Source organism: Gossypium raimondii, chromosome 13 (assembly GCF_025698545.1).
Source record: "Gossypium raimondii isolate GPD5lz chromosome 13, ASM2569854v1, whole genome shotgun sequence".
In the NCBI taxonomy this organism is placed as follows: Eukaryota; Viridiplantae; Streptophyta; class Magnoliopsida; order Malvales; family Malvaceae; genus Gossypium; species Gossypium raimondii.
This window is the reverse complement of record NC_068577.1, coordinates 57,119,505-57,137,769: the sequence shown is the minus strand read 5'-3', so window position 1 is coordinate 57,137,769 and position 18,265 is coordinate 57,119,505. Positions and strand designations below refer to the sequence as shown.

At 30.3% G+C, this 18,265-nt stretch overlaps 2 protein-coding genes across 3 annotated transcripts; one reads left to right on the top strand and one right to left on the bottom strand.

Moving 5' to 3' along the window:
• Nucleotides 1–2,153: 2,153 nt before the first annotated feature.
• Nucleotides 2,154–5,835, top strand: LOC105782380 (metal tolerance protein 4). Of its 2 annotated transcripts, none has more exons than XM_012607079.2 (8): nt 2,154–2,274; nt 2,354–2,690; nt 3,627–3,799; nt 3,879–4,077; nt 4,674–4,852; nt 4,938–5,088; nt 5,177–5,307; nt 5,475–5,835. In XM_012607079.2, exons 2-8 carry the CDS (start codon nt 2,483–2,485, stop codon nt 5,652–5,654), a joined length of 1,221 nt encoding a protein of 406 aa, XP_012462533.1. In that variant the 5' UTR covers nt 2,154–2,274; nt 2,354–2,482; the 3' UTR covers nt 5,655–5,835. The 2 variants fall into 2 exon arrangements, with proteins under 2 accessions (XP_012462533.1, XP_052481910.1); XM_052625950.1 differs by having other exon boundaries at nt 2,189–2,274; nt 2,388–2,690.
• A 2,588-nt stretch (nt 5,836–8,423) lies between these two features.
• Nucleotides 8,424–9,029, bottom strand: LOC105782384 (uncharacterized). Its single transcript, XM_012607087.2, has one exon. The coding sequence runs from the start codon at nt 8,953–8,955 to the stop codon at nt 8,593–8,595; it is 363 nt and encodes a 120-aa protein (XP_012462541.1). The 5' UTR covers nt 8,956–9,029; the 3' UTR covers nt 8,424–8,592.
• Between the last annotated feature and the right edge of the window lie 9,236 nt (nt 9,030–18,265).

The window sequence follows — 18,265 nt, the reverse complement described above, 5'->3', positions numbered from 1 at the left end:
AGATTGTTATAAACTGCGAAATAAAAGAGTTGCTGAGAGTAACGAGGAAAATGTAGCTGGTGCTAATTTGGCCGATGAAAGCGGTGATGATTTCTTGTTAGTGTCAACGAGCGATAACTCCAAGCTCACGTCCAAGTGGATCCTAGATTCGAGATGTTTTTTCCACATGTGTCCCAATAGAAAATGGTTCTCTACATACAGTTCGGTTGAAGGTGGAGTTGTGCGCATGGGAAACAATTCATCTAGTAAGGTAGTTGGTATTGGAACTGTTAAAATCAGGACACACGATGAGACAATTAGGACACTCTCAGATGTCAAGTATGTACCTGATTTACGAAAGAATCCCATCTCCTTGAGTATTCTAGACTTGAAAGGATGTAGAATCAACATCGAGTCGAGCGGTATTAAAGTATCTCGTGGAGCTCTCGTTTTGTTAAAAGGTAAAAGAACTGGCAGTCTTTATATTCTGGAAGGTTCTACAGTGACCAGTGAAATCGGGCGTCCCTCATCCGTTACAGAGTCGAAGTCAACTCGTTTGGAGCGGAGGCAGCTTGGTCATAGGAGGGAAAAATGTATGACCGTTTCGTTGAAGAGATATCCTCTTTTGGATGCAGGTTTTGAAAAGTTAAGGCATTGTGTTCGTGAAAATCAGACACGGGTTAGTTTTGATTTGGCAGTGTACAAGTCGAAGGCTAGAAGTCTTCCAGTTTCTAAGCACAGATTCGACTCAGTTAATTCCCTGCATAGTTCAAGATAGGCTCGTGGCGGGCTTTGGCAAAGATGGCGTTGTAGAAATATGAGTCAAGGTGGAGATTTGTTAAGTATGACTCCTATTTTCAGTCAAATTTTATAAATAATCTTTTAGTTAAACTCTGTTTATTTTTTTAGTCAAACACTGATTAGTTTAGATTATTTTATTATTATTTGACATATGAATTTAGCCTATAAATAGGTTCTTTTACAACCTTAGTAAAAACACCCATTAGAGATTAGAACTCATAACACATTTAGAGAATTTTGTGTTTACGTTTTGAAGGTTCTTTGTTTTCGGGTTTTTGGGGTTTAGTTTTATCTCCATCTTTTGTACTCTTCGTTCTTTTGCCATTATAATAAAATTATCTTTGCCCGTGATTTTTTATCCTCTTTGGAGGGATTTTTCCACGTTAAATTTGTGTGTTTAATTTCTCAATTTTTCCACTATTTTTATTACTTGTTGCTTAATCGGGTTGATCCCTAACACACGTAATGTTTTAATAAAGTTAACAATATTAACTGTTTGGACTAATTAATAATATTATAAAAATACGAAACCAAATTATGTTAGAAATTAAATTATAAAGATTAAATTTAAAAGAGACCAAAATTATAATATAACCACTTCTTTTAAAATGTAAAATATATATATATATATATATATATATATATATTTAGCATAATGAGTATGCCACTTGTCAACAAACAAAAGGAATACATGCTTCACTGATTTTGATGTTATTGTTATAATGTTCTTGATTTCATCATTGTTTTTTTTTTAAAGTGTATGATGGGAGTGCCATATGTAAGAAAAGAATACAAGATTCATTGATTTTGATGCTATTGTTATAATATACTTTGATTTCATTATATTTTAATCAAATCAACTCTCTAAATAAATATATATTTGTATGGTTTACTTATATTTTTCGTAGTGCTAATTATTTGTGTGTCGAGTTATAGAGTTAAAAATTGAAGATTAAAATATACTTTAAATAATATTTTTAAAACAAAACTGATGGTCAAATCGGTCAAATTATTGGTTCAATTTAACAAACCGCTAAAAAAACATAAAAAAAAATAGAAAAACGATTCAACCAATCTATATTAGTTTGTGGATCAATTGGTTTGATGCCACGCTTTGAACTGGTACCCCTGTTGTTTCCCAGTCCCAACAATCAGGCTAACTAGTTTACTCTGGTTCAAATAATTATAACTCTAAATTTTTATATATTTTGTATATTTTTTTACTTTATTGATTTTTAAATTATATATACGAAAAGTTAATGATATTTTAATTGAAGTATGATTATATTAGAAAGTAAAGTAAAAAAAGGGGTAAATTGTATAATAGTAGAATAAAATTAATGATTTATGTATAAAAATGATAAAAAGACAAAGCAGCATGGTGCATCCACATGTCAAGATAAGATAAATAAGCAAAGTCCACGAGAATAATGAATAGGGAAAACCCGAATCCAGATATTTCCCCCACTCATACAGGTTGATTGAGAAAAAGAGGTAAGGTGGTTAAGAGATCCCAGAAAAGTCAAGAGTAGCATTTAATGTTTTAATAAATTAATTATTCGACCTTTTTTAGGAAAAGAGATGAGCTAAGCATGTCCTTCAAACAGATACTATGATACGGTGGTCTGTTTGGGATTAAGGAAACAAAGTTCAATTGGTTTTGTGTGAATTGCGAAGACAGAGGTGGTGGATCCGGGGGGAAATGGAGGGTGGTGACTCGAATTCAGGTGTCAAAACGGCGTTGTTGACCAGCGGTGAGAACGGGAAACGTGTTCGGTTCGTTCGGCGTAACTCGGTGAACTCACTCAGGAATGATTTTATGTTAAGGTTGCCTGATAAGGTTCGGACTGGTCTTGATGCTGAATCTCCTTTTGACATTGATGTTTCCAGGACCAATGGCTTAACTCAAGGTTTTTTTTTTTTTCTCTCTTTCTCATGCTGTCTGTTTTTTTTTTTTTTTTGAATTTTTTGTTTGGTTTCTGAGAAAATGTTGGTTGGTAGATGGAAAATTTTAGGTTAAAAGCATTTTCGGTTCCTTTCTATTTACATAATGAGTCAATTTACTTTAATTTTTATTATTCACAAATTCTATTAATTTGATTGTGATTGTAAGTTTGTTGATGTCCGACACTAAATTTGTTGAATTTTTACGATTTAGAACTAAAATAACAGAATTTGTAAACATTCAAGATTAAGGGTGAGTTTGGATGGGCGGGGTGTTTACCTGCGGTTAGTGTAAAAACAGCGGTGGCGGTGAGATTAGATACTGTGGTGATACTGTAGCGTGAGACAAAAAGTAAGCTAAACGCACCGCACCGCACCCAATTGCCCATCCAAACCCACCCTAAATTTGTTGAATTTTTACGATTTAGAACTAAAATAACAGAATTTGTAAACATTCTAATATTTATAATTTAATAAATTCAACTTTTAATATTTATAATTTTTTGTCAATTTGGTCTTAATTCTAATTTCTAGCGATGGTTAAGTTTGTTAAATTTTTAGAATTAAGGCCAAAATGATAGAATTTGTAAATATTCAAGGTTAAATTAGTTATTAGACCAATCAAAAGTAGATATTTTTTGAATTCTAAAAGAAAAATCAATAAATTTAGCTTCTAATATTTACATATTCTATAAATTCGATCTTAATTCCAAATCAAAAATAGGATAAATTGATTGTAACTGATTATCTTTAGTTGTTTACTTTCAAAATTGACTATGACTAAATTAGTCTAATTTTTTAAAAGAATAAATTTACCTAATATCGAAATTAATAGAGTCCAAAAAGATTATTTACCGAAATTTCACAGTGTTAAATTGTATTTTTTTTCTCTATTTGATTAGGTGAAAAGGAATACTACAAAACACAATTCGAGACCCTAAAATCATTTGAAGAAGTTGATGCCATTGGTCACTCTGAAACCAGTGATGATGAATATGAAGATGAAGAACGAATCCAACATGAAAGAGCTATGAAAATTTCTAATTATGCAAACATTGTCTTGCTAGCTTTTAAGGTACTTTTTTTAATCCGTTTTACTTCGAGTTTTTGTTATATCATTTGTTAATATCACCTATTTCCTTGTATCGATGCAGCTCTATGCTACTATAAAGAGTGGTTCCATAGCCATTGCAGCATCAACATTAGATTCTTTACTCGATCTCATGGCCGGTGGCATACTTTGGTTCACTCACTTGTCGATGAAAAACACAAACATCTACAAGTATCCAATCGGAAAACTACGGATACAGCCGGTCGGCATTGTCATATTTGCTGCAGTGATGGCTACACTAGGTTTGTCCCTTCATTGTTGCTATTAGCTTAATTAGTAAAAGTATTATGAAGGACTTTGCTAAAAAAAAGCCAAATTAATTCATGTACATTAAATCAAAGAGTAAATTAGTCCCGTTAAAAATTTCATCTATTTCTACTATTAAAAATTGTTCTCTATAGGTAGAATCGGGTACACGTGACGTTGGTTATTCTATTAGTTACACCAGTTTTTAACAGTAAAAATGAATGAAATTTTTAACAGAAAGGGTCTATTTGCACTAATTTACTTATTTTTTAGTAAAATGAACAAAATGCAATCTCTAATACAGGAGCCTCCATAGTACTTTTACATTGCCTCCTTTCGTGAAGTTTCTATGGTGGTCGCCATGTTTTATATGAGGAAAGCTTTCCAATCTAGAATTATCTGTATTGGCAATAACCCGACCTGTTTGGTTTATGTTCGTTTCAGTCATTATCATTCACATTTATAAGGTGTAATAACAACTATCTCAGTCAAAAACAACATGAATCGTTTCCACAAAAAGTGTTCGAAATTATATCGAAGTTGCGTTTTTTTTGGAACTTTTTTCGGGCACATAATACTCGAATGATAACAGGGTTTCAAGTGTTAATCCAAGCAGTGGAACAGCTAATAGCAAATGAACCTACAGAGAAAATGTCTGCAGATAAATTAGTGTGGTTATACACCATAATGTTGTCTGCTACATTTGTGAAACTTGCCCTTTGGATTTACTGCAAAAGCTCGACGAACAAGATCGTCCGAGCTTACGCAAAGGTTTTCCCGTTCGATCATTTTCGATGATTCATTTTATTTTTTTCAGATTTTGCTTCGTGCCCGTAACAAATGCTTGATTTCCCAGGATCACTATTTCGATGTGGTAACAAATGTAGTAGGATTACTTGCAGCTGTTCTGGGTGATAAATTTTATTGGTGGCTCGATCCCGCCGGTGCTATCGCTCTCGCAATTTATACGATAACGAATTGGTCAGGAACTGTTATCGAAAACGCCGGTAAGTTCACGATTTTCTCGATCATTAAAGTACATAAACCAGACATGCTCATACAAACTGAAATACGAGGTTGTCTCTCTCAATGCAGTTTCGCTAGTAGGACAATCAGCTCCACCGGAATTTCTACAAAAACTGACATACCTCGTCATCAGACATCCGCGAGTTAAGCGTGTCGACACGGTCCGCGCTTATACCTTCGGTGTTCTTTACTTCGTAGAGGTTAGTTCCATGTCGCTTCATCCTTTTACGTACAATATATATACAACAATGTGTCATTGGGAAAGAACAAAATACAATTTAACTCTTAGTATAAAAATTTCTATAGTACTTTTATCATGTGTCATGTGTGTCCATATGAATCCGTGGACATGTTTTTTCTATTACAGGTTGACATTGAACTGCCTGAAGATTTGCCATTAAAAGAAGCACATACCATAGGTGAGACATTGCAGATAAAGATCGAGAAACTTCCAGAAGTTGAACGTGCATTTGTTCATCTTGATTTTGAATGTGAGCATAAACCAGAGCACTCTGTTCTTAGCAGGCTACCAAACAGTAAAGACTAAAGTGGTTTTTTTTTTTTTTTAATTGGGAAATTTGTTTGAAAAAAATTAATTAATTAAATATTGTTGAGATAGAATTATGTTACTCGAACTCGAATCTAAACTTATATTGTTTTGTTTATTAAAAATTTTATGTTATTTCTTTTTTAATTAAATGTATATTTAGTTGTTGATTGAATTTTAATTCAGTTAACCTCATTATTATTACAACAATCAAAAATTTTCTTTTTATTTAAATGTTTAAGTTTATTAGTAAAATAAGCCTTCTATTAATATATATATATATATGTATATATATAATCCAAATCTCTATATTGTTTGTATATTTAAATTGTGTTCGATAAATTTTAGAATACAAATTATGAAATCAAGATTATTTAAATCGAACCTACCTCAATTTTTATTTAATTTATAATTAAGTTAAATTGTTTATGATGTAAAATATAAATATTTAATATTTAAAATAATTAAGATAACTTGAAATGTTATATAAAATTTCATTTTTTAGAAAATTACTATAAGAAGTTATTAATTATTCTTATTTAGTTGAAATTTTAATTTTTTAGAAATATTTACCAAAAAAGGCTCTAACTTTTTAGTAGTGTTTAAAAGTCATAAAATAAAACTCATTTTATTAAAATAAAGTCCAAAATTCAACAATCAAAATTATAAAAACAAATCAAACCGAACTTAATCGAATTGAATTGAATTGTGATGGACCAAATTTATAATCAAAATTTATATTCTTATTTAATGCTTTTGAATTTATATAAAAAATAATTGGACATTAATTAAGTGTGAGTTTGGATGGACGGTGCGGTACGCTCAACTTACTTTTTATCTTACGCTACAGTATCGCTATAGTATCTACTCTCGTTGCCGTCATTATTTTTACATTAATTGCAGGTAAATACACCGACTATCCAAATCCACCCTAAGTTTTGACTTCAACTTCATGTTGATGAGAATCCCTGACTGAATCTGGTTTTAGGCATGTAAAACTTAATTACAATTAACCCCAAACGTCTCAGCTTATTACAATTAAGCATTTTATATTTATACACATTCAAATTACCATGTATGGTCAGTTTAATTATGTCGCTCAATCCCTGTAATTTTGAATTTTGAGAATTTAGTCCATTTACTAAGTCATGATTTAAAAATTAAAATACAAAGGCTATTAATGATTTTTTGTTAAATTTGGATATGCAGCACTTTAATATTCAAAGGTTTGGTTTAAAATTAAAGTTTAATTGATAATATATATTCGAGCTTAACATAAGACATGTAACAAAGTTATCAATTGGATTTTAATTTTTAAAGCTAACTTTTTTAAATTAAAATAGATGTTTAATTTTAAAAGAAGACTAAGGTCATCATAGCCTAGTGATCTTATTCCCTTTTGTTTAATTACTGAGTTTCAAAGCATAAATCACAAAAGTAAAGCTAAGGAAGATTGTGGTATTGTTGGAAAAGGTTGAGGTTTTAAGTCTTTAAGTATTTAGGTTTGAGTTCTTTCGTATATAATTGTTATGTATTAATCTCTAGTTCCACCATGCGTAGTAGCCATTGCTGGACTTTGTTCGATTACATTTTGATTCGTTTGTTGTTTATATCTGTAATTTTACTTTTTAGTTGTTCGAATATATAAATATATATTTATATTTGTATTTGTATTTGTATTTGTGGTTGTGGTTGTAATTTATTTATACATTTAAACTAGCATTGTTTGTTTAAGGGTTAATATATCATTTGGTACCTGAATTTGACTTCAATATTCAATTTGGTACTAAGAATTTATTTTGTCCCAATTTGGTACCTGAGTTTAACTTCAATATTCAATCAGGCACATAGACCAGACAACATAAAGTGGTCAATGAATATTTGACACGTGTGTTGTAGTAAAAACACATAGTTACTTAATTGGGACAAATAAAACTTAAATATCAAATTGAACATTAAAGCCAACCTCAAATGCTTAATTGGGACAAAAAAAAAACTCAATTATCAAATGGAAAATAACTTAAGTACCAATTTGAATATTGAAGCCAAACTTAGGCACCAAGTAGAACATTGAATCTAAATTGAAGTACCAATTAGTATAGATTAAAATATGTCATAGGTCCCTATTCTCTTCACAAATTTGAAAATGTATTTTTATTTCCAGGAATTTAGTTCCTCTGCTTTTTAGGTTTCAAACTTCAAGTTTAATTGTTATAGATCCCTATACTCTTCACAAATTTGAAAATGTACTTTTATTTCCAGAATTTAGTTCCTCTACTTTTTAGATTTCAAACTTCAAGTCCAATTGTTAATCTTGTTAATTTTTTTGTTAAATTTGTTGGTATGATATTTTGAAATTAAAAAAATACTCACTTAGTAACCTTGTAACTAAAAAATAACATTGTAATGAACCTAAATTTAACAAAATAATTTTAACAGTGTCAATAGTTGGACCTGAATTTTAAAATTTGAAAAGTAGAGAGACTAAAACTTTAAAATAAAAGTACATGAACTAAATTCTAAATCTATAAAGAGTACAGGGACTTATGGCATATTTTAACCATTAGTATATTTTCCTTTGTATAACCCCTTTACTCCATCAAACAATAACCTGAGAAATTATTACAGTAAAATCTTCACTTAAATAACTATGAAGACGAAGTTAATAAACCTGAGAAACGACACATACATACATACATACATACATACATACATACATACATACATACATACATACATACATACATACATCTATCAACACTGCAAAGATTCCATAAAATGTTCTAACTTATAGAATATTCTTACAAAATACCTACATATACAACAGCATATTACACAGATTTTAAACATGAAAAGCTACAAAGTAATAATTAAGCCTTGTGTGTGCCAAAAAAGAAATTAACAAGCAAAGCTCAACCTTAGGTTTTCAATTTATACATTATACCCCAAATGGAAACCAACGTTCATGGAAATAAGACTGATATGAAATCATATAAAGAAGCAAAACAAGCACTAACGCCACCCCCCACGGAGACCCTCCCGCCCTATGTAGCGAATCCTTCTCCGGTTCTGGTATCAACGACGGCACCCTCCCCGAAAAGCAGTGGAGCAAGAGGAGGAGCACTATAGGAGCTAGCATGAGGAAGAACTTGAGTTGGTTCATGAAATCTTCGAGCACGGATTCGTAGTTTAGGTACCAGGAAAAACCGAGGACGAAGAAGAGGATGGAAATGAAGAAACAGAGATGGAGTGGGGGTAAGGATAGGTAGTCCATGTAGGAATCTCTATAGTATCTAGCCATTGTATGTGAAGAGAAAGTGGGAGATTGTCTGAAATTTTCTATAGGACCAAATTGGTTTGTTTTTGAAAGTTGACGAGTGAGGGTGTGGTTTTATATAGGGGGAAATTAGTTAATGGATGGGGTTCTTTTGGATTCATATGTAATTTGCTTGCTTAATTATGTTATTATTTATTATAATAATGTGATTATCATCAATTCACGTGTCAAAGTCAATGTTTAGTTAACATATAAACAGGAAAATTATTTTTTTAAGATGTAATGATTTAGTATTAAATAATTACAAGATATCTAATTGAAGAATGGTAATAAAATTATTAGTATATCATCGAATGTTATATTGCCTTGTTTAAATGACTTAGGGTGAGTTTGGATGGGCGGTGCGTTTACCTACGGTTAGTGTAAAAATAGCGGTGGCTGTGAGATTAGATACTGTAGTGATACTGTAGCGTGAGACAAAAAATAAGCTAAACGCACCGCACCGCACCCAATCGCTCATCCAAACTCACCCTCAATAGGTTAAATGTTAGCATTATTAAAATTTATTTTCTAGTTTCAGCCTAGATTACATTAACTAATCTAATTTATTTACGTCAACCTTATTTATTACATCTTTTTTCATGTTTCTTACCCTACTCTCACTTGAGAGGCATCCAGACCCAACCTAAGATGGAAGGTTTAAGATAAGATAATGATGATGAAAAATACTTGGATTTGGTAATTTCAGGTAAAAGTGGTTGAATGGCCGGTGGCTATATTTTATATATAAAGGACTAGGCTTTTTATTTAATACTATTAAAAGCTCTCTTTTTTAACAGTTCTGATTATATTTATTTTTTTATATAATATATAGAATCATTCATAATCCCTTCTTAACTCATAAATAGAAGAATAATGCGTTTCAACATACACGAATCCACATCCTCTTGTATTAACAATAATTTCCATATTAATTGACCCGAGATTCAATCGGCTAGAATATAACAATATATATTATTTTTGTGGTAGTATATTGTAAAGCATTTAAGCAATCAGCCTAGTGTTTTAGATACTACTCTTTGTCAAAAGTTAATGCGACACACTTTGTCACTTTTAATTTAATTTGCAACGAATTTTAAAAAAGGGAAGAGCTCATTTGCTTTTTATATAAAGAAAAAAAAAGGTTTACAAATAAAGCATAGTTCTTCATTCAAAAGAAGAATGAAGCATGGAGAACCATGATTTATTCTCTTTAACCAACTGTTAATTACGGAAAGAGGTTGGTTATGTGATATATGATTATGTGATAACGAGAATTTAACGGTGCTGGTAAAGGTTGAGATTTTGAGACTTCGAACAATTAGATTCGAGTTGTATCATATGTAAAATATCATGTTTGGATTTTGATCTAAACTTATTCTGGTTTAAATCTGAGTGTATTTTAATTATCAATTTCTTTTATTTGTACTTTGTAATAATTTGATTATGGTTGTAATTATACGAATCTGTTAAATATAATTGTGAATTGCAATTGTACCTTCAAATATATATGATTGATGTAAGATATATTTTATGTTTTATCATCACAATTCTTTAATAAATACGGTAGTTAATCAATTTATAAACTATGCTAATCAATATCTAATATTTGTTGGGTTGAGCGATAAGAAATTCAATATTTCTTAAATAAATTTTCAAGTTCAAATTTTGTAGATGGAGAAACAAAACCGAAATAACTTTGTTCTCATTCAAAGGTTTTGACCAGTTTGGTTCCGAATCTAATCAAGACCTAATGTAATTGTCAAATATTAGGTCTCTAATCAAAATAGAGGTATTCATGAGTCGTGCAACCAACTTGACTCGCTTGAGTTCATATTTTTCAACCCGGATCAATCCAACCAAATTTGCTATTTATAAATGATAAAAAAAAAATTTGAATATTAATCTATCTCATTATAGATTTCTATCATATCTGCTCTTTTTTATACAATACGTAGAACAACCCATAGCCTCTTCTAACCCTTAAATAGGAAGATTATGTGCTTCGATACACCAGAACCATGACTTTCTATACGGCAACAATGCTAATACTAATCGAGTTAAAACTCAATTCACAAAAATAATCATTTGGAAGAATTAAGCTCAAGTTCAAACTTCATTTTTTTTTAAAAATTGAACTTTAATCCAACTCAATTCAACGTATAAACACCTCTAAACCCTTCATACTAAAGAAACATGTAGATTGCTTTGTTACAAATTCCAACTTTGGAACAAAAAAGAAGAAAAAGGTTGAATAAAAATGGGTTTTCGTTTCTTTAATTTTCTTTTTCTTGATTTTGGAATTTCCTTCCATCGTAAGGTTTCTTTTCTTCTTCTTTATATTTTCCAACAAGGACGGTGAGAAAATTGAATTATTTTAATGCTTGAGATTCGCATATCTGCAAAGCTGTAGACCAGTAGAAAGCTGCCACCTACAACCGACCATGTACTGCATCTCAACATATGACAAGAACAATGAACCAAAAAATAAATTAAAAAAAGCTAGGGTTTTGTGAAGAAAAAGAGATTAGAAGGGAGGGAACATGTCATTGGAAAAAGTTACACATGTATACTACCAAAATGGTGAGTGGTCCATCTCACATTTCTCCTTGCTGCTGCTTTTCGCCTATCTTTATCCACATGATGGATTACACAAATCTAAAATTATTGGAGGGGCTTTGTAATATGCTTATTTTTATGTATTTTATTGATTTTTTATGTGATTTTAATTTTTTTTTGTGTGTGTGATAAAAAATGTGCATCGTTAAAAGAGATAAGAGGTTGAAGGACGAAGGTAAGAGGGAAGGTTTGGTTTTCAAAAATGGTTGTTCGTAAAATTATATTTTGATACTTTAATAATTTATGATTCATATTTGATTTTCTTAAAGTAATTTTTTAGCTTTGTTCCTAAGCGGGTTAATCCTCGATTTTAAAATACACTTAAACTTGATAATCACTAACTCAAAATATAAAGATCTAATTTCATTAATTAGATATCTCGGACTTAACATTAAACGATTAATGTCTGTAGGAAATCTAAAAACAATAAGACAATCAATTCCCATTTTGCAACGACCCAACGAAAACCCATTAAAGAAAAATTAAAAGCATCAGATCGGAATTAAAGGCTAGTGTCACCAGATTACGCACAAAAACACTCCCACCACTCCACTTTAAGATAGCCACGAAATCTCATCTCTCTAATCACTACTTAGAAAAGTACGTGTAAGATATCTCTAAACTCAGAACAACCAGGTTTATTATACCACCGGTATCTATCTTTAGAACCATTGCCATACCAAAAATCATTTACTAAATTTTATTAAAACGTATAAACCTATGTTTTATATAAATGATATTTCTTCATACATTATACTTTCCTATTTTTAAGATACAATCTATGCCTAAATTTTGTTCCACTTTTTAACAAATAATAATTGACCCAACACCCAACCATTGAAAGTAAAAATAATTGACCCAATACCCTAAAATCTTCAAGGTGGTGCCCACAAAATACAAAAGGAAAAGGTAGTTAATTTTATATTTGTCCAAATTAAATATAGACCCCCCTAGGAATCCAAATACAAATGGCACCCCATTTTAGCATGGCCATATTTTTTATATAATATGAATATCATTATTAGTTCATGATATCGTCGGTTAATTAACTTCTTTACGATTAAAATATTAAGATTTTGTTAAAGATATTAATTAATTTTATAAAATAAAATATTGATTGAGTCTTAATTTGATTAGTATGGATATTATTATTAACATACAAAGACGTAATTTCAAGTATGTTGAAATATATTATCCTCCTATTTTATAAAATGTGACAGCTTAAAGAAAGTAGAGAAGTGGACATGATTTTGCCTGAATTATTTATGAAAAATGATTGATGTAGGTGCTTAGTTGGACCAATGAAGAGATGTCATGTTGAAAGACATAAGTAACTGTTAGAGACTCCACCACATAATTTCGGGGATCAACGAAGAATTTTGAGTATTGTGAATGAAGAAAATAATTTTGAAAAAAAATTAATCTTTGAATTAAGGCTTGGTTTGGTTTAATTTAAGAGGATCGGAATAGAATTATAATTTTTTAAGGAGTAAAGTACAAATTTTATTAATGTATAAATCTATAATTTCTTTCTTTTCAAAAGGAACTAATATTGAAATTTTACCATTTTGGACAAGTTAAGACCCCAAGGCTAAGTTGAATAAAAAGATTGAGTGCAAAGAGAATAAAAGTTTAGAATTCACAAAGGAATTCTATTTATAAGTATCTAAGTGGGAAATTGAAATGACTCTCAAAAAGCAACAACGGTGACAAAGTGCTATTTCAAGAACCTCATTTCTAAAAATAATTAACACGCAAGGCACAATGATCGAAACATTGATTACGATGTTTTAGAATATCTTCAAGCCTTACAAGAATTTCCAAAGGCTTGTAGAATCGACTCAATCCATGTTATTTTAAAACTTGCTTTTCATCTAAGAGCCCAACACTTGAAAATAGAAGTTGATAGAACTCGATTTTACCAAGATGTCAAATGAAGAAGTTCTATACAATCTCCAAATGATATGTAGGGAAGAGCGCTACCAACACTTGATCTAATATTTACTCGCCTGGTCGCTTCATATTGCCTCTAGCAGTGTTTTTAGTTAGACAACCTGCTACTCTACCATTTGCACCTATTGAGTAAAGTGCTTGACGACCGAGACCCATACCAAGTCAACTTCTCTATATAAACACTTCATTTTGACACTAAAAAAGATATATATAAAAAAAAACACCTACGATCACAACACGTTATATAACTCAATTGTTATAACAATAATATTCGTCACGTTTTGGTGAGCGTTGTAACACCCCTAACCCGTATCCATCGCCGGAATAGGGTTTCAGAGTATTACTGAGTAACTGTAATCTAAATCATCTATTTTCAAACATTTAAAAAAATCATGATATAATTCATCATTAACATGCGTATATCAAGCATTGCTTCAAACACAAACACATGTTTGCATAAATACTAAACCAACATTACACTTATAACCTCATTTACAATCCATCAGCAAAATAACTATCATCTAGACATCCTAGGTACATGCCGACACAAAAGATAAACATCACCACATTTAGTTCGGGATCGTTGTTGGATGTTGATCAAAAGTGAAGTACCTAACCTGCGCACAGAAAAACAAAATCGTACGCTGAGTAAAACTCAGTGATATTTCTATATTCCAAACATTTAAAGACAAGAGGATACAAAATGCACAACTTAATTATAAACACATATTAATGACTAAGATCACAACTATCATATGCCAACCTTTTGAATTCATTCATATTAGCACATAATTTCATACTACATTCAATTTACACATGCTATCATATTTCATTTGATTAACAATGTCCCAATTCACACAATTGCTATATAAATAGCTATTCACATATCCAACCACATTTCATTTAAATAAGAGCATTATCCATTCCATATTCAATTCATGAGCATATAACTTATATATTCCATGTGTTTACAACGTATTTCACATTCCATTTTCAATTCACTATATCACTTCCATTTCTCATACCATGCCATTTCAATATCAATTATAGAACTTTATTATTTATTCACCCCTATTAACACGACTTGGACTCGGACGGATACATGGATCCAACCAACACACCAGTTTAGCACCCAGTGCGTCATCGGATAAATTCGAAGTAGTAACTGCGCCCAACGCTATATAAATTGACACCCAATGTCTCATTGGTTAAACCGAAGTAAATTGGCACTCAGTGCCTCATTAGCTCGAAGCCAAAGAAATCCCTGAACTCTTCCTATCCTATGGCATGCCATCTATATCCGACTAGTCCGATACAGTTAATAGGGTTCCAATTCACTTTCCAAATACAACCAATATCCAATTATCATTTTTGCACATTATCGCATTTACACATATATATTCATTTAAATTCAAATAATCAATACATTCATAATATATACACCAATTCAATCCATTTCAATCAACTTTAATTCAATTCAATATCAAAGTGCCAAATACTCACCTCAACCACTTACCATATGCATTAAATCAAAATACAACAATTAGTATCTAGGTTCATATTATAGAAATACAAACCATGGATTCCGAGCCATTCGACGTTGATTTTATCCTTCCCCTTTTTAGTCGAGGATTCCGGTACGACATTAGCTACGGAATTAAAATAATTAAAATTCATCAATACAACACAATTCAATTTCATATTGAATATTTCAATTTTTACTCAATATTTACCTAAATTTCAATTTAGTCCCTAAACTGAGACTAATTTTTATTCTTTACATTTAATTCTATATTTTCGTACAAATTTCACTATAAAATAAATTTAACTCTCTATTTTCACTTAAACCTCTAAATTTCAATTTTTTCGATTTAGTCCCTATTACTCAAAATTTACAATTTATTCTACAATTTAACCCTTTTCATTTCTAGCTTAAAAATCTATCAATTTAATCCCTAAATTATCCAACATTAACAACATTTAAAATCTTAACAATTGTTATAATTTCAACATGGGTCGGGTAGCCCTAGGTACCGAGATTCTAAAAATATAAAAATTACAAGAAAATGGACTAAATTAACTAACCAATTGAACTTTAAACCTTAGAAACCCTAAGGCCGTGCGTTCTCCTTCTTTTCTTCCTTTTTCTTTCTTCTTTTTACTATACTAATTATTATATAATACATATATACATTTAACTTAATAATTATTTAGGTGTACTTTTATAACATATGCCGTCCACTATACATATATATAGGTATAATTACTACATTGGCCCTTTAATTAATTTTTAATTTATAATTCAACTTTTAACTCAAATGCGATTTAGTCCTTATATCTAATTACTTTTAATTCAAGTAAATTCGCTTAACCGAAACCTAATTAACTACACAACTAATTTTGTAAATATTTATTTAAAATATTTACGAGTCCAATTTACGAAAACAGAGTCCCGGGAATATATTTTCGGACACCCCTAACTATCGGGTCGTTACAAGCGTAGCTATGGAGAACGAAGCTGGATGTGGTGAGGTGTTGAGAGATGAGAAAGGAGTGACCCGTTCATTGTTTTCTGGATTGATTAAAGCTATGGGATCGAAAATGGCAGAGCTAATGGCTATTAAAACTGCCTTGGAGATGTATATTGGCATGGAATGGCATGTGAAAGTCCCTCTTACTGTTGAAATTAGTTCATGTGTTACTATGGAGTGGTTGTTGGAAAGGAATTATAGGCTGTGGACATTATGGAATCTATTCATTAATATTGATCGTTGTATTAACCAGCTGGTTCGAGTTCACTTCGCATTTGATCACCGGCAATGTAATGATATGACTGATGCTCTGGTAAAAGCAGGAGTAAGGAGACTTTTGTTATTTAAAACCAAGTGGTGATTGATGTTCGCTAGGTACTAGTTTGGTTGCGTTGGTTTTGGATGTCTCAAGTCGAGCGAACTTCAAAGTGAAACGTTATTCTGGAAGTTTTGTAATCTTTTTATTTTTGAAAGAAGTTGGTATTTACCGACATCTTTCTCTTTTTATTATATTTCTATCGACAGAGAAAAAAAAATATTAGTCACATTTCCAATTACATTACCATAAGTGCATTGGCAGCAAAATATGGACTATAATTTAAGCAATCCATTTTTTGAGGTTAATTTGTTGGGAAAAGAATTGCTATATTTGAATTGGGCTTCTAAACTTTAAGCAAATAAATTACAACCCATGTGGTCTGATATGAGCAGGCATTTTGGAGGTGGCTTTGGATTTACTGTGTGAGCTTCATTTTATTTTTGACATTAATGAATTTAGTCCTTAAAAATTATCATTTTTATTATTTTGGTTTTAATTTTAGTTTTTTTTATTATACCATCAACTTTCAAATTTTAATCAAGTTTTTTTTTAATGGAAAAATTGATTGAATTGATAAAATTTAACAATACTAGTGTTGCAGCCCGTGTAGTTGTCAATATGTACTGCATTGCTGATGTGGATAATTTTTTTTCTAAAATTGTGATTTTCTGAATTTTGAATTTTTTACTTTTTGAATATTTATGAAGTACAGGCAGACTACCATGCAGGTTACCATGTCACTGCCAATAAATTTTAACAATTTAGTCAAAAAAATTCATAAAAATTAATTTGATTACAATTTGAAGGTCGAGGACCAAAGTGTTAAAAAGAAGAATTAGGGCTAAAATAACAAAACAAATAGACATTAGGGGTTAAATTTATATTTTACAAAGAGAACGGTTTTAAATTCATTTTTATCTCAACTAACTAGTTAATTTTTTGTAATGGTTAGTAAGTGTGGTTGAAAGAAATGAGAGTAAATTTCTTTTTCAACTATTTGGATCACGTTCAAGCCTAAAGTTTACATTATTGAGAAGACTTTACCTAAATATCATTCCAACCCAAATAAAATTAAACTTAGATTATAAAATGGATGAAAAGATCTTGTATTTTCCAATTTCAATTAAAGATAATGGTAACATTTTCAAAAATAACTATAAATTTGTCAACCTTCCAAATTAATTTGAACCATTAAAAAATAATAATAATATATTTTTATTTAAATTTAATTATATTTTTTAATTTTAAAATAGTAAAACAATTCCAACTAAACCAACCCAAATTTAAAATTTAAGCACAAACTCGAACATGAGTACCTTTGGTTATACTTCAATTATCAAAGGTTTATCACCGAATGTGGTAAAAATATCTTGAAAGTCTTTGTATTAGAAGTTAGATCACATTTTGGCGTCTTTATTTTAAAACTGGATAAATTAGTTTTTGTATGTTATATCAAAGAGCAAACTAGTTTTTTCTGTTAGAAAAATCATCAAATTCTATTGTTAAAACCTGGCGTGGCTTGACAGAAGAACCAGATAGATGCACCAAGTGTACCTCATGTTGGCATGTAAAGATCAATTTTTAACAATAGAAATGAATGTAATTTTTAACAAAATGACCAATTTGCTCTTTCATCTAATGTATATAGACTAATATACCCATTTTTTTAGTAATTAGAGTAAAATGTAATCCGCCTCTTAGTACAATAAACGTCCATAATACTTTTACCCACCATTCGCATATATTTTGTTTACTTTCGGTTGATATTTAAAAATGGTGGCAAAATTTAAAGTTTTATTAGAAATTATTTTTGTTTAATTATAAATTTCATTTTATGTTGAGAAGTAATCTATTTATTTTAAATTATCAAAAT

Excerpts from the sequence above, each read along its gene's own strand:
- LOC105782380 (XM_012607079.2), top strand. The coding sequence starts at position 2,483 with ATGGAGGGTGGTGACTCGAATTCAGGTGTCAAAACGGCGTTGTTGACC. Across the intron at positions 4,078-4,673 it reads TGCAGTGATGGCTACACTAG|GGTTTCAAGTGTTAATCCAA; the intron begins GTTTGTCCCTTC and ends GAATGATAACAG. Across the intron at positions 4,853-4,937 it reads TCGTCCGAGCTTACGCAAAG|GATCACTATTTCGATGTGGT; the intron begins GTTTTCCCGTTC and ends TTGATTTCCCAG.
- LOC105782384 (XM_012607087.2), bottom strand. The coding sequence starts at position 8,955 with ATGGCTAGATACTATAGAGATTCCTACATGGACTACCTATCCTTACCC.